The sequence below is a fragment of the Melanerpes formicivorus genome, unplaced genomic scaffold, assembly GCF_026170545.1.
Source record: "Melanerpes formicivorus ecotype bairdi unplaced genomic scaffold, bMelFor1.0.p_v2 SCAF_8, whole genome shotgun sequence".
Lineage (NCBI taxonomy): Eukaryota > Metazoa > Chordata > Aves > Piciformes > Picidae > Melanerpes > Melanerpes formicivorus.
Genome location: NW_027142360.1, coordinates 10,390,252 through 10,405,412, shown reverse-complemented (window position 1 = coordinate 10,405,412; position 15,161 = coordinate 10,390,252). Strand labels below are relative to the sequence as shown.

At 54.1% G+C, this 15,161-nt stretch overlaps 2 protein-coding genes across 2 annotated transcripts; both read right to left on the bottom strand.

Annotated features, from left to right (window-relative positions):
- Positions 1-69: 69 nt before the first annotated feature.
- LRRC23 (leucine rich repeat containing 23) lies at positions 70-7,467 on the bottom strand. The gene is made up of 7 exons (XM_068142047.1): positions 7,242-7,467; positions 7,031-7,143; positions 6,009-6,262; positions 5,783-5,913; positions 1,885-2,021; positions 915-1,137; positions 70-571 (listed from the first exon to the last, which is right to left on the bottom strand). Exons 1-7 carry the CDS (start codon positions 7,341-7,343, stop codon positions 548-550), a joined length of 984 nt encoding a protein of 327 aa, XP_067998148.1. The 5' UTR covers positions 7,344-7,467; the 3' UTR covers positions 70-547.
- A 4,608-nt stretch (positions 7,468-12,075) lies between these two features.
- Positions 12,076-15,013, bottom strand: TPI1 (triosephosphate isomerase 1). Its single transcript, XM_068142045.1, has 7 exons — positions 14,823-15,013; positions 13,888-14,011; positions 13,718-13,802; positions 13,458-13,590; positions 13,121-13,206; positions 12,882-12,969; positions 12,076-12,620 (listed from the first exon to the last, which is right to left on the bottom strand). The coding sequence occupies exons 1-7, from the start codon at positions 14,932-14,934 to the stop codon at positions 12,502-12,504; spliced, it is 747 nt and encodes a 248-aa protein (XP_067998146.1). The 5' UTR covers positions 14,935-15,013; the 3' UTR covers positions 12,076-12,501.
- Between the last annotated feature and the right edge of the window lie 148 nt (positions 15,014-15,161).

The window sequence follows — 15,161 nt, the reverse complement described above, 5'->3', positions numbered from 1 at the left end:
AACGGCAGCGGCAGCAGCAGGATGGAGACGCCCCTGATAGGGCCGGGACAGCAGCATGTGACCCAGAGCTGCGATGAGTCAGGATTCAGCAACGCTTTGCAAACAGCACGTAGGGGATGGAGAGAGAAAGAGAGAGAGACAGACCGAGGACAGACACAGCAAGCGAGGGTGAGAGAGCCAAGCAATAGCCGTGGGTGTGCAGGATAAACAATTCCAGTCGCTCCAGGCTCATTAATAAATTTAATTCAAATCAGAAAACCCTGTCGGATTTTGGGGAGCCATAAAGCAAAGCACAGCACCTGTAACTCTCCTCCCCTTTCCCCTCTTGGATCAAATGAGGATAGAGCACATCAATACTGTGACAGCAGGACTGCAGTACCTCAGGTCAGCACCCAGGACTGGGGTGGGTAGCCCTGCTCATTTCTCCAGGAGTGAAATGAGGTGAGGATAGCTCTGGTACCTACAGCTCTCACTTTCTCAGCTGCACAACTGGGGGAGGCATCTTCAAATCCTGACCAGCTCTGGGAGCAGCTGTTAAATACAGAGGTCACTGGAGGGACCCTTCCCTCTCCTGAAGAAGGAAAGAGGAAGAAGTTAAATGCCTCCATGTCTGACTTCTTTTCCCTTTCACTGCTCACTTCTGGTGTGCTGATGAATGGCAGTAAGGCAGGGGGTGGCACTAGATGGGTCCCTTCCAACCCAAACCATCCTATGAATCCATGAGTCTATGAGGTGTGATGCTGCCCTCCACAATCAGGTTGCAAAGCCCAGCCCCTCTGAGCTTCCTCTGCCCTCAGGACTGGCCTCCTTCAGCCTTCCCCATGTGTAAGCTAGGGGGAGAGGCTTGATCAGCAGGTTTGATACTCGCTTTAGCCCTTCACTTCTGTCTGCTCCCCCAGCCCAGCTGTTCTCACCTTTTCTTTCTCCTGCCTTTCCTGACGGATCCTGGCTGCCTCTTCGTGCTCCTCTTGCTCAAAGAACTCCTTGTCGAGGCGCTGCAGGTGTGGCAGCGTGACCAGAACCTGCAGCCGGTAACTGGGGTCTGTGGAGCACGGATTGTCCATCAGCACCAGCGCCTGCAGCATGGGCAGCACCTGCAGTTTTGCCACCTCCTCAAGGCTACCGATCCTGTTGTTCCTAACAAGAGGAAGCACAGAGGGCAGGGGAGACATATGCAAGAGAGTGAGAGCTCTTTGGAACAGTAAGTTGACAAGACAGACAAAGCAAAATTTAGCAGCATGGCAGACTGCAGACCTTAGACCACAGGCCTCTGTGATCTAAGATCTAGGTCACTCAAGGCCTCATCCAGCCTGACCTTGAACACCTCCAGGGAAGGGGCATCCACAACCACCCTGGACAACCTGTTCCAGTGTCTCACCACCCTCACTGGAAAGCATTTCTTCCTGATCTCCAGTCTCAATCTGCCCTCCTCAAGCTTCAATCCATTCCCCCTCATCCTGTCACTCCAAGCCCTTGTCCATAGTCCCTCCCCAGCTCTCCTGTAGCCCCCTTCAGGCATTGGAAGGCTGTTCTGAGGTCTCCATGGAGCCTTCTCTTCTCCAGGCTGAACAGCCCCAACTCTCTCAGCCTGTCCCCATAGGGGAGGTTCTCCAGCCCTCTGATCATCTTGGTGGCCTTCTCTGGACCTGCTCCAGCAGATCCACATCCCTCTTATGCTGGAGGCACCAGAACTGCATGCAGCTGAATTTATAGGACTTATACTCCCAGACAGCTAAGTGATGAACACCAGCTAAAGATGGTAAAGATCAACCTGTTCCCATCAGGCCTTCAACTTCCAAAAGACCCAGAAAATCCTAAAGGTATCAGTGGGAGTACAGCCTGATGAAGGATCTCTGGTCCCAGCACAGAGCAGGGAGGACCCACCGCAGATTCAGGTACTGCAGGCACTTCATGCTGCTGCAGAATCCATCCAGGCTTTCCAGACTGTTGTCACGCAGGTGCAGAGTTGTAAGCTGCTCTAGTCCCTCAAGGCCTTCAAGGCTCTTAATGGTGTTCTGAGCCTGAGCAGCAGGGAGGCAGGAAGAGAGAAGGAAAGAGAGGTTACACAGGAGAGGGATCCACAGTTATTCCTGGCTTCTAGAGCTCTGTCAGACTTCCTCCACTCCTAACAGTCTGCAGAAGAGAAGGCTCCGAGGAGACCTAATTGTCGCCTTCCAGTATCTGAAGGGGGCCTACAGGAAGGCTGGGGAGGGACTGCTCAGGATATCAGGTAGTGATAGGACTAGGGGGAATGGAATGAAGCTGGAGGTGGGGAGATTCAGGCTAGATGTGAGGAGGAGGTTCTTCACCATGAGAGTGGTGAAGCACTGGAATGGGTTGTCCAGAGAGGTGGTCGAGGCCCCGTCCCTGGGGGTGTTTAAGAGCAGGCTGGATGAGGCTCTGTCCAGCCTGATCTAGTGTGGGGTGTCCCTGCCCATGGCAGGGGGGTTGGAACTAGATGATCCTTGTGGTCCCTTCCAACCCTGAATGAAACTATGAAACTATGAAACAGGGCTTTCTCTGAAGCTAGATCAGGTTGCTCAGGGTCTTGCCCAAATTGATTCTAAGCATTCAGACTCAAGGACCAAGAGTCTGAAGAACAAGTGTTCTCTGTAGGAGAATTGAGGTAAACCCACCCCAGGTGAATACTTTACTGCCAGCACAGCACCTCCTTCCACTGCAGCAACAACTCAGAGTCCCCAAGGCCTCAGAGAGCAGCAGTGTGGGGGAGAAGCATGGACCTGAGCCTGAAACAAGGGTATTTAAAGGATAAATAACCAGCCCCTCCCAGTCACACAGTCCATGCATTCCAGGGACCATCCAGTGTCAGTTGCTTCTCTTGTGGGGGATATCTACAACCAAGGAGTCTCTTCTTCTACTCCTCTAGTAGAAGCAGCAGGCTGTGTGTTCCTGAGAGGGGTTGCAGGGGGGCTGTTGGCTGGTTTAATGTCGAGCTTTTGCAGGTGTACTTCTTGTTATCCTTCCACGGGTGCACCCTCTTGCCACAATCTGACAATCGCGCAGCAGGAGGAATGTGTCCTATCAGCTCAAAAGCCCCCAGCGATCAATTTCATTCCCTTCACTGCACTGAGAACTGGGAGCCAGGGAAATACAAAGCTCCGAATTTCAGTTTCATAGGCTTTAGGGCGGAGAAGACCACTAGAGGTCTCCTGGCCACGCCGGGGCTCCCAGCAGGGCGCGCAATCTCCAGTCAGGCCACTCCCGCTATTTGCCAGCCAAGCGTGGAACTTCCCTGGCAACTACGACCTCCCCACCGCCTTCTGCAGCCTGGAGCTGGGCAGGGCTTCACTGTGGTTGTGGCTTCGAGCTGCAGTCCCTAAGGACACAGATACCTAAAGGGGAAACGGGGAGAGAGGAGCCACTGCTCCCTGCTCCTTATGGGTACCCGGGCAGAGGCCAATGCCTGAAACTAATCAAAGGGGCACAGGCTGAACTGGTGGGATAGGAGGACACTTTTGTAGGAAAGGAGGACTGTAATGGAAACTGGACAAGTAAAAGCCTGGAGCAGTTGGGCCAAGGAAAGAGGGTAACGTGAGGACAAAAAGAGGGAAATCAGAGATTTAGCACAGGCCACGTGAAGCGATTTAACAGTCAGGAAGGATTAGGACACTGTACCTCAGAGGACATCAGGAGCTGGGGTGGGGGACAGGGTGAGGGGAGCTCACTGATCACTGCTTTGTAGAATGATCAGTGACCTCCCACCACTCTCACTTTCTCCATTACTTCAGTGTGAATGGTTTCAGTTGCTCTGTCCATGAAATCACCAAGAGGACAATGCAGGATGGATTTTTGTTCAGGGGGTTGTGTCCCCCCAGAATCAAATAACCTCCCACATGACACCCTTTATCAAATGACATCATCACCTTACCTCAGCTGCCAGTTCTTCACACAGATGTGATGCCACCACTGCTGATGGAAACCTGCTATGTTCTGTTCTCCATGCTTCCCTAACCCCTTCCTGCATGCCTGGCCTTGCCCTGGCTTGCCTTGGACACCACTGTTGCACAACAGGCAGGAACTAAGCCAGCCCTAGTGACAGCAGTGACCCTCAAACCCACACCCATGGCACACAGCTAGCTAGAAGGTATAACTTGGTTAAAGCTCAGTTTCATCTCGATGCAGCTCTGTCATGCATTAACCAAATTTGCTTTGGTTCCTTTAAACTGTACCCTTTGTCTTGAACCTTGTCCTCAAGGTGCCAGCTGCATCTGCCCATGGCTCAAGTCACACCAAAATCTTTGTACTGAAAGCAAAGCACTGCTGGGGGAGACTCCCCTCCAAAATGAGCAGATGAACATGGGAGACAAATTCAGGCCCCAAAGGTTCCTGAGAAATGAGTCAATTGTTCCTGTTTTAATAATGAATGATGACAGCCACAAAGATGATCAGAGGGCTGGAGCACCTCCCCTATGGAGACAGGCTGAGAGAGTTGGGATTGTTCAGCCTGGAGAAGAGAAGGCTCCAGGGAGAACTTAGAGCAGCTTTCCAGTACCTGAAGGGGCTACAAGAAAGCTGGGAAGGGACTTTTAACATAGGCTTGTAGTGATAGGATGAGAGGGAATGGACTGAAGCTTGTGGAGGGCAGATTGAGACTGGAGATAGGAAGAAATTCTTTACAGTGAGGATGGAACAGGGAAGTTGTGGAGGTGTTCAAGACCAGCAACCTGGTCTAGTGGGAGGTGTCCCTGCCCATGGCAGGGGGGTTGGAATTAGATGATCCTCAGGGTCCCTTCCAACCTAAGCAATTCTGTGATTCTGTGATGCCTTGCAGTATTTGTCCATTCCATATGTGCAGTTCTGAAACCCCTCAGTCACACCAGGAATCTTCTTGACATGTAGGTGCTCTGTTTGCTTCCCTCCAAATCATTCAAGTGGGGGGGTTTACCTCCAAGTTCTATCCAGTGTATCTAGACTAAAGCCACTTCATCTCTTCTTCCAGCACCTCTGATCCAAAAATCTGTTTTCCACCAGGAAATTGCAAGCAATCTCAGCAAGTAACCTCCTCAGTGTTTTCTGTCAGGGAGGCTTGATAAAAAGAAGCCTTACAGCTTTTCAAAGCCTTTTTCATCTTTAATTGTTTTTCAGGAGGTGGTGACTCAGGACACCACTCCAGTCTCTGCAAGCTGTAGCACTGTGTGATGCATGGGACTGAGCCAGACACACTTTCTGTGTCTCTGGGAGTAAATGTTCCCTAAAGCAATCGGCTATGGCACTAGGAAATTGCGTCTCCTATCTTACTTTCACTGAGGTGTTTAATCAGTTCCCCTGTTTTTGGCAGCTGAAGCTGTGACTCATGCAGTTGTGCTGGTTTTAAACCTGTGTTTCAGTAGGCCCATCAGAGAAGAGAAAGAAGCATCTCCTCCCCCTGTCATGCAGAGCAAACCTGGCGCTCTCCCCACTGACCTCTTGGGCACGCACCAAATGCGTGCAAGAATACTGCTCCTGCAGGAGGCCAGGAGAAAACAACCTGACCAGCTCAACACTGCCAGCTCCTCCTCTGCAGAGGAATTGCTGGACAATGGCTACTTCCTTCACATCATCTGGGCAGACAGCATAGAAGGAGCTACCACAAAGAAGAGGATTTGTTTTGGAGGAGCTCTCTGAAATCTGTTTTTCTTCATCTGAGAAGATGGAACTGAACTGGCAAGCAGAAGAATTATGCTGCTTTGAAGGGGACAGCCTCCTCCCTCCTCACACTGCCTGGCAGTGCCAGGCTCTGCAGCAGCTCTGTCCCACCCTCCAGGCTAGCTATACCCTTTACCAAATAGAGGTTCTTCAGCTTGGGAAGATTGAGCCCTGCTGTGCTCTCTAGGACATTTCCTCGCAGCTCCAGGATTTGCAGGTTGAACAGCTGGCCATGACTCAAGCCCAGTGTTGAGTGGATTCTATTTCCTGAGTGGCAGAGGAGGAAGAGACAATGAAAGAATTAATCCCATCCAAAGTAAGTGTCCTATGTGCACAAGGATGAAGAAAGTGGTCTGTATCACCTTTCAGGCTGAGGTTGGTTAGGCGGGGGTGAGTGATGCCCTCCACATCCTTGATGCGGTTCTGGCCAAAGCTGATGAACTGGAGGTAGGGCAGCTCCTTCAGACAGGGACTGCTGAGCAGATTCCCATCCACCTTCAGCCAGAGCAGATTGGTTAGGCTGCTCAGTGGAGACAAATCTTGCAGCTTGTTCTCTGACAAATCCACATACTGCAGGTGTATGAAGCATTTGAGGAGGCTGATGTCTGTCAAGCCCCTGTGGGAGGGAGGACACTAACAAAACATCTCACTTACTTCCCTCTGATACCAGCTTGCAGTTTGCTCCTCACCACTACTGGAGGGAAGGTATCCTCCTCTCCCACTTCCCTGCTGCTCTAGGAAGCATTGCTGGAGAGCAGGAGGAAATAAGCAGGTGACAGAGTGAGCCTGAATAGTCTGTAAACAAGGCTGAATGTTAAGATGGGACCTGCTTTCCTGCAGTACTTATTCCCATGGGACCCTGCCTGTCAGGAGACAGCAGAACAAGAGTAGGAGAAGGTAAATCTAGGGAGTGGGTCCAGCAGACACTAGTGGCAACACCAAGGGCTGCGTGGAAGGACTTTGCTAGTGGGGACAAATGCAGGGGTGCTGATGGGGCTGAGGCTGTAAACCGCTTCCAGGCCATTGTGGCACATGCCTTAAATGTTAGCACTTCAGAGGAGAGAGATTTAATGGATATTTCTCCAAGTGGCTGTGGGGAGGTCCCCTGAGGACACCACAGTCCACAGGGAAGCACAGGCTCCTGCCCATTTAGGGGGACACTGACGTTCCCACCAGTGCATCTGGACATGGTGGAGGCAGTGCTCTGCTCGGGGCTGAGGACGGCAGAGCTGTGCTGAGGCACAGAATGGAAGGCAGACAGCTGGAGGGCACAGCCTGGGAGCGTTCTCCACAGGCGGTCAGCAGCGGCCCCAGCGCAGGGCTGCTGGGTGGCTGCCCCCGGGGCGGAGCTGCCTCGCCGCCGGGGCAGGTTTCGCACACTCACTTCTGTCGGGCTTCACATTTCACGAAGGCGTGAGCCAGGCCGTTGCTGGTCTTGCAGAGGAGGGAGAGGCCTTCCCTCAGGACCTCCTGTGTCAGGGGAGACGGGGCCAGCTCCTGGGGGAGAAAAAGAGAAGCGAGCACAGTGCCAGTGCCAGTGCCGGTGCCGGTGCCGGCCTCACCACGGCCGGAGGGTACTGCGCCCCCTCCCTCACCTGGGCTTCCTCTTCCCCTTCCCTCAGCGCCTCCTCCTCTCCCTTCTCCTCTCCTTCCTCCTCAGGGCTGTTCTCGCCCCCTTCCAGCTCCTCGTCCTCCATCCTCACAGCCCCGCTTCCCACCCCGGGGAGGGCGCTCCGGCGGTAGCCTGCCCAGGCGTGGCGAGCGGCGGCGCCTGGCCCCGGCAGAGGCGGCCCCGGCAGAGGCGGCCCCGGGAGAGGCGGCCCCGGCCCCGCTGCCACGGCAACCGCGCTGGCCTCCCGCAGCGCTCTGCCGCGCCGGCCTGAGCCTCCGCGCCTTCCCCCGCGCCTCCCCTAGCCCACCCCCTCCTGCCGCCTCAGGCAGGGCAGAGGAGCTCCACAGCCCGCTCAGCTCCGGGGAAATCCCTCCCCAAAAAGCCTCCCGTTATTCATGGGCAGGGTTGGGTGAGTGGTTGGACTTGATGATCTTGGAGGTCTCTTCCAGCCTGGTTGGTTCTGTGGTTCTGTGGATCATAGCATTTTTTTCAGTGGGGAAAGACCTGTAAGGTCATGGAGGCCAGCCATCAACCCCCCGCTGCCGTGCCTGATAAACCACATCCTGAAGTCCCGTGGCTACATGGTCTTTAAACAGCTCCAGGGATGGTGCCTCCACCACCTCCCTCGGCAGCCTGTTTCAATCCCTGAACACTCTCTCAGTAATTAATTTTTCCCTGGTATCCAACCTAAACCTCCCCTGGTGCAACTTGAGGCCATTTCTTCTCATCCTATTGCTAGTTACTAGGGGAAAGAGACCACCACTCATCTCACTGCAACCTCCTTTCACGTCTCCCCTCAGCCTCCTTTACTCCAGGCTAAACACCCCCCATCCCCTCAGCTGCTCCTCAACAGACTTGTTCTCCAGACCCTTCACCAGCTTCCTTGCTCTTCTCTGGGCACAAGCTCTGCTCTGGTTAGTGCATCCTGCTGCTCAATCTCCTGCAACCATGCAGGCACTGCTGGTTTGCCTTTCATTGGCCATCACTCTCCCTGTGCTTTCTTTTTACATTGTTCTGCTAGGAATACTCCTCTCCTAGCTGACCACTTCTGCCCTTTTGCTGCTTCAGCTGCAAGAGCTTGTCATCTTTGGTATGAAATTCCAGGTGGAAAGCTCAGAGCATGTCTTGCCTTCATCTGCAATTATTAGGAGTGTATCCAGAGAACTGAAGGAATGTTTCTGTGGGAAGGGACCACTGGAGGTCATCCTGTCCATCCCCATCTCAGAACAGGGCTGGATGAGCCACACAGGATGGTGGCCACTCAAATGGTATCTCTAAGAAAAGGCATTCCCTCTGGTAAATGCTTAACGTTCTGAGCAGAATTAAGCACAGGGTTGGCATGAAACCTTCCAAGACATGGCCTCCTAGATGCCAGGAAGTGGCTTGTGGGATACGGTGTCTGGACCTGCTGCAGGCGACACTGCTTGAACACTGTCCTCCAGACTGGAGAGCTGGGGAAGGCTGAGGCTGCCAGTGCCCAGCAGATGCCATTGGTGCCTGCCCAGTTTTAGCACCCCTGGGCAGGTGGATGGCTGTGACCCCAACAACTGCCAAGCAGTGCTGGATGTTTGCTGGCCAGGAACACTGCATTTTGGGGTTAGAGTCCAAGGCTCTTCCTTTCCAGTGCACTTTGCTTCTTTGCAGCTTCTGGACAACGTCAGCATTAGATAAGCCAGTCCAAACTCAAGCTGGACACACAAATGTCAGCCACGAGTCTCTCACAGTACCTGTGCCAGCCATCACCCTTCCTGCAAAGCACGCCTGAGTGCTCAGGGCTGCACTAAAGAACTTCGAAGAAACAAGAGAAATTCCCCAGGGAAACCCAAATCTTTAAAAGAGAAGGATTTTATTTAGGTTATCAAAAGGATCCTGGACCTAACTTTACCCTGACTACTGATCGTTAAGGAGGTTATGAGCCAAAAACTCATCTGCGTGTCCCCAAAGGAGCCCAGGACGAAGGTGGCAGGAGGATGGCAACCCTGCCAGGCTACTCCCAGGCCATCCCAGGAGCCATCAACCCACCAAAAGCCCATCTGGAGGAGCACAGGAGCATGATGGCACTTGGGACCTGAAAGGACGGACTCAGAGGAAAGGACATTCTTTCTGGGACCTTCCAGAGAAGCCTCAACCCTAAAGTACGTTTAGAGCTGGGAGTGGAGACATGTCACTGTGTTCATAGCTGCAGGACATATGATGGGACACAGGGGAAGGGCTTCCTTAGGGGATGCTTAGGGGAGGAACGGAAGGCAGGAAAGGAAGAGATCTAAATGATTTGTGGAGGATCAAGTGTGGAGGACAGAGGCATAGGGGATTAAAAAGGGACTGTCGTGTAAATGGTCGCATGGTCACCAGCACACGTGACTACGTACTACACACACGGTCACCAGCACACGAGTATGTACGTACACACACACACGGTCACCAGCACACACGTGTGAGTACGTACGTACACACACACACACAGAGTCACCGGCACACACGTGAGTACGTACATACACACACAGTCACCAGCACACGTGTGAGTACATACTTACACACGCATGTGGTCACCAGTACACCGCTGTGCTGCGCAGAGAGGCAGTGGGATGGGGCTGCCTGCACTGTGCTCACGTTCTACACATCTGGGTACCCCCACACACAGAGTGCACCTGCGTGGTCCCTGCTGGCGGCACAGACTCAGCCTGGCTGCTGGTTGGGGCTGAGAACATGGAGCTGCAGCAGCCTCTTGCAGGCCGTCATCTGACACGAGGCATCTTTCCCAACAGCAACCTGTTTAAGATCCAACTGCCACAGTTTGCAACGAGGATCTGGCAACATCCCTACTCCTCCGGAGCCACGTCCCTGCCAGAAAGCAGGCAGAAAGAAGATCTGGCACTCCTGCTGATGCAGGAATTATGTTCCACAGGTTTAGTCTTTGTTAAATTAATGCTTTCATGCTTCTGCATTCTCCTCAACTCAGTAACATCAAAACTTGGCTCCCATCTGGTTTGGTTTATGTAGGTCACTCTTTTGCCCTATCTCTGTGGACTGGGCTGGGCAGGAGTGGGAATCAACAGCAGAGCTGCAGCCACTGGCTGATGCCTGTGAGCTTCCCACAACCACAAGCACCGTGTCCTGACCAAGCCACTGCTGCTTTGATCACACCGACCCCACCCACCCCTCAGAAGCACACACTGTGGCTGAGGGAACCACAGGGGTTTCAGGGTTAGGTTCTCTCTGCCTTTGAAGCCTCTTCCTCTCAAGGTGACTGCATGCACCGAGAGCTGGTGGCTGTCACCTCTGCACTGGAGCCCTTCCTCCTCAGGCCCCCTCACATCCTGCCCTCTCTGCCTGCTTTGCTTCCATCACCAGAGGATCGCAGCCGCCGCTGCCTTTCGCGCCGGGCCCACCACCCTGTGTTTTCTAAGGCCAGAGCCGCTTTAGTCGCCATTTCAGCGCTGCCCGCCCAGCTAACGCCCCGGAGCAGGCTCCGGCGGCCGAGAGCGCTGCGGCCGCCCGGGGGAGCGCCAGCGCCGCCCGCAGCACCCGGAGCGGCCACAGGCTCCTCCCCGAAAGGCTCCTCCCCAGGAAGAGGCACGGCGCTGGCCGGGATGCTGCTCGCAGCTGGGAGGAGATGCCCCTGCAGGAGCTTCTCCGTCCCTGTGCGTTCCAACTGCGAAGGAGGAAACCCTGCAGCAGCACCGAGGAGCAGCTGAGAGAGTTGAGGTTGTTTAGTGCGGAGAAAAGGAAGCTGAGGGGAGTCCTTCTTGCTCCGTAACTCCCTTAGAGGCTAGAACAAGGTAGGTGTTAGTCTCTTCTCCCTAGTAACAAGTGATAGGACATGAGGAAATGGCCTCAAGTTTCCCCAGGTTCAGGGGAGGTGGTTGAATCCCCGTGCCTGGAGGTGTTTAAGAGGCAGAGATGTGGTGCTGAGTGACATGGTTTAGCACCAGACTTGGTCAAGTTAGAGAATGGTTGGATTTGATGATATTAAAGCTTTTTTCTAACCCAAACAATGTGATGATTCTGTGACCAGCAGCATTACTGTGTTTCCTCATACTTTTCTCCCTGGTCCCTCCCCATCTCCCTGTCACCCCTCAGGTGATGCTGGCAGGCCAATACGCTGGCAGCAGAGTACCGGGGAAGGGACATGCTACAGCTGCAAAACCCACTGCAGACCAGAAACATGCAATGGAAGAGAATCTCTCAGTTGGGCATTACCAGACTTGAGTGCCACTCTGCATGCCAGCTTCAGACCAGGGCAGTGCTCCCAAGGCCATACTGCCTCACGGCTAAGCCTCTGAGGCACTCCCATTACCCTTAGCACTACCTAAAAACCTCCTAGCTGGTGCAGCAGCTGGGAAATAACATCTAGAACTGCAAACAAGCAGCGAACACAGCCTCAGCACATGGCCTATAAACCTTCTCTGGATAGAGAGCCTCAGCACTCTGCATTTAATGACCAGTAATGTCAACTACCAGTCCTCCCTCACAGGCAATGAATTGTTTCCAGGCAGCCTTGGTAACATGCTGGTCTCATAAGCTCACTAGCTTATGAAGCAGAGAGACAGATCAGAAAGAGGCACACAAATCACCATGGGACCAAAGAGGAGCTATCACAGAAAAGGAGCAAGAAGCTCAGGACATCCTGAAGATGAAACCTAGGATGTAGCAAGATGCATGTTGAACCTGTGCCATGCCCACTGGAGCAACGGTGATCCCATAAAGAACACAATAGCTCACACATCCCAAACTGCCCTCTGCAGCCAGCTGCCTCCAGTAGCAAATCCTGTAGAGCAGCTGCCCCCAGCTGCTTCTGAAGAAGGTCAGGACACAGCTTTGCTTTTCCTTTTTTCATTTATTGTTCAGTATGGGACACAAGTGAGGCAAGACAAGGGTCTAAGCTGACAGGCTCCCTGCTGATAGAGCTGAAGGATGTGAGACACTAGTTCCTTCCTTCTTCCCCAGCACCATGTCCCCCTGTCCCTGCAGCACCACAGAGAAAGGGGGAAGCACTGGCCAGGTTGACTGTTACAGGTCAACAGGCAACAAAGGATTTTGACAATTCAGAGAAGGGTCTGTCAAGACAGGTTCCTACCAACAGGACTCCGACACGGTGGTGGGTTAGCAGCACAGCTATAACAATGACTGTGGAAGGGAAAGCCTCAGAGGAGGTCTCTGTACCGAGATGTGTGCAACGAAAGGTCCCTTCTTGCTTCTGCTTCTTGTACTGAACCACAAGGAACTGCTCCTCACAGACTGCTTCAGTGTTTGGCATTGATAATATCCACAAATTCTGGCTTGAGAGAAGCTCCACCAACAAGGAAGCCATCCACATCATGCTGAGAGGCCAGCTCCTTACAGTTGCTGCCAGTGACTGAACCTAAGGAGGGAGAAGTGTTTCAAGGTCAGATGTGACCAGCTCTAGAAAACAGGGTCAGGTAAAAGTGAGACCTGCAAGGTACTAGCCACATTTTACTATGCAGGCAGCAAGCCTCTTCCATTTACCCCAGTAAACTAGCACATGGCTCTTCTTGCTGAGAACCTCAGGTTTTCTCACTAGCAGAGCATGCTGGACAACCACAGCAACAAGCAGAGGAACGAATCCTTTCCTACAGAGGAAAGGGGCTCCAGGCACATTTACCTCCATAGATGATCCTAGTTGACTGAGCAACAGCATCAGACACGTGGCTTTTCAGCCACCCCCTCAGCTTCTCATGAACTTCCTGAGCCTGTAACGGAACAGAAAGAAGGCTGAGCCACTCTGCATGCAACCTGTTTCCAAGGAGGAGAATGACTCTCTAGTCTTTAGAGAGCATATTCAAGAAGATCTCAAATGGGAATAATCAGCTAGCCATTCAGCCACCTTTCCCCTGCTCCTACCTGTTGAGGAGTTGCAGTTTTACCAGTTCCAATAGCCCAAACTGGCTCATAGGCAAGAACCACTTTACTCCAGTCCTTCACGTTATCTGGGGAGAAGAGAGAAGGAAAACATTTAGCACAGCACCTCACACTGGGAAGGGCAGAGGTGGAAAACTTTCTGGAACATGCTGACCTTTTATTTATGTGATCTTGTTTATACTGACTGTAAAAATCTGCAGTAACCTATCTGTGAGCCTTACAAGGAAGGCAGGGTGGCCATAAAGGCTTCCCAGAGAAGGTCAGGACAGCATTTCCCAAATGGCCAAGGCAGCAGTGCACACTCAGCGTCCTCCCTTACCAGCAATGGCCTTGGTCTGTTCAAAAACCACCTTCTCTGTTATGCCAGCCTCTCTCTCATCCAACTTCTCTCCAATGCAGGCAATGACACCAAGGCCCTCAGCTAGAGCATGAGCCACCTTCTGCCCAATCAACTGGGAATGGAAAAGAAGACAATCAATAGATCAGACCTAATTTTGTAGTCATACTTGAACTGCTCTCCTCTCCAGCCTTCACAAGCATGCCTGAGTGGGGACATCTCTCCGTCCCAGAGACACTCACCTCGTCAGACTCTCCAAACACATGCCTTCGTTCCGAGTGACCCAGGATCACCCATGTGGCTCCAATGTCTTTGACCATTGCAGGGCTGGGGAGAAAGGAGAGGACTTACACCTCTGGTGGAAATTCACATCCCAGAGGTACTCTGGCTTTACTTTTCTCTGTGGGCTCACCTGATCTCTCCTGTGAAAGCACCCTTTGGTACCTTGTAACAGTTCTGAGCTGCAACTGCAATCTTTGCATCAAGCTTCTGACGGGCAAAGTCAAGATAGATGGAAGGGGCTCCACAAACCACCTCTGGAAGGCAAGGAGGGTGTTTATGCTTGAGACAAGTGAAGGTCAAACTGCGCCCAGGCACCAACCTCAAATCCTACCCCCAAAAGCTCATCCCTCTCTCTCATCCCCTGCTCCTATGAAGGCTCAGCCTGCCTGCCCTTACTTATGTTTGAAGGACCCGCTGCAGCAGGAATCTCTCTGCTGCCTAATGACTCAACAGAAGGAAGGAAGCCCTTTTCGATGACCCTATATGTCCCATCGGGCCGACGGCCAGGCGTTTCGGCTAGCTCACAGGTCCCTTTGACAGGGCCCAGCTGAAAATCTGGTCGAGAATCCTAGCTGGCCTAGCTGGGTCGGGAGCAGGAGAGGGCTACGTCAGGTCACGCCGAGGGCTGGAACCAGGAGGCGGCGAGGCAGGGTCCCGGTCCCGCATCCTGCCGGGGCGGCGCGGCTCAGCCCGAAGGCAGCTCAGGCACCGCGCGGTCCCTGCCGACACACGGGGGCAGGGGCGGGGGAGAAGACCTCAGGAGGGACGCGGGGCCCAGGGAGCCGGGTGGCTGGGACGGAAGCTCGGCAGCGGCGGCGCCGGGACAGCCGCTCCCATCGGGGCCTGCCGGGGCCCTGCCGCTCGGGGATGCGGCCGGAGGCGCCTGTGTGCGGCCGCACGTGTGGGCCGGGCCCGCAGCCGGCTCCGCAGGTATTTTTAGCCCCGACGGCAGGGTTTATATTTAGGCTCCCGCCGCCCTCTGACATTTTGCTGCTCCCCGGCCCGGGACCCGGCCCCCGGGCGCCAGCGGGCGGGACGTGCGCTACGTGCAGCCGCTCTCCTCACCGGTGTCGGCGGAGAGCTTGGCGCCGTTCAGCGTCTGGATGAGCTCGCCCAGGCTCTTCTTGTCGCCATTCATCTTCCAGTTGCCCCCCACGAAGAACTTCCTGGGCGCCATGGCGGGAGAGGACAGGGAGCGAGAAGCGGAGGAGAGGCCAAGGTCGCGGAGCGGAGGACGCCGGCGGCAGCAGCAGGATCGCCCCGCTCCCCGCTCCTGCCTTTATGGCGCAGCCCGCCCCAAGCGCCGCCCCCTTCCTATCCCCCGGCCCCGCCCCGCCGAGAGCACCGGCCCCGGCCCCGCCCCCCCGCGCCTTTCGGCCCCCGTAGGACCTTAGCAATGCAGAG

What these genes read in the sequence shown, in the direction of transcription:
- LRRC23 (XM_068142047.1), bottom strand. Translation starts at nt 7,343, where the DNA reads ATGGAGGACGAGGAGCTGGAAGGGGGCGAGAACAGCCCTGAGGAGGAA. An exon ending in CTGCAGTACCTGAATCTGCG is followed by an intron (nt 1,138 to 1,884) that starts GTGGGTCCTCCC and finishes TCCTCTTGTTAG; the next exon opens with GAACAACAGGATCGGTAGCC. An exon ending in AAAGGCAGGAGAAAGAAAAG is followed by an intron (nt 572 to 914) that starts GTGAGAACAGCT and finishes TTCCTTCTTCAG; the next exon opens with GAGAGGGAAGGGTCCCTCCA.
- TPI1 (XM_068142045.1), bottom strand. Translation starts at nt 14,934, where the DNA reads ATGGCGCCCAGGAAGTTCTTCGTGGGGGGCAACTGGAAGATGAATGGC. An exon ending in TGTTTGGAGAGTCTGACGAG is followed by an intron (nt 13,591 to 13,717) that starts GTGAGTGTCTCT and finishes TTCCATTCCCAG; the next exon opens with TTGATTGGGCAGAAGGTGGC. An exon ending in AACTAGGATCATCTATGGAG is followed by an intron (nt 12,621 to 12,881) that starts GTAAATGTGCCT and finishes CTCCCTCCTTAG; the next exon opens with GTTCAGTCACTGGCAGCAAC.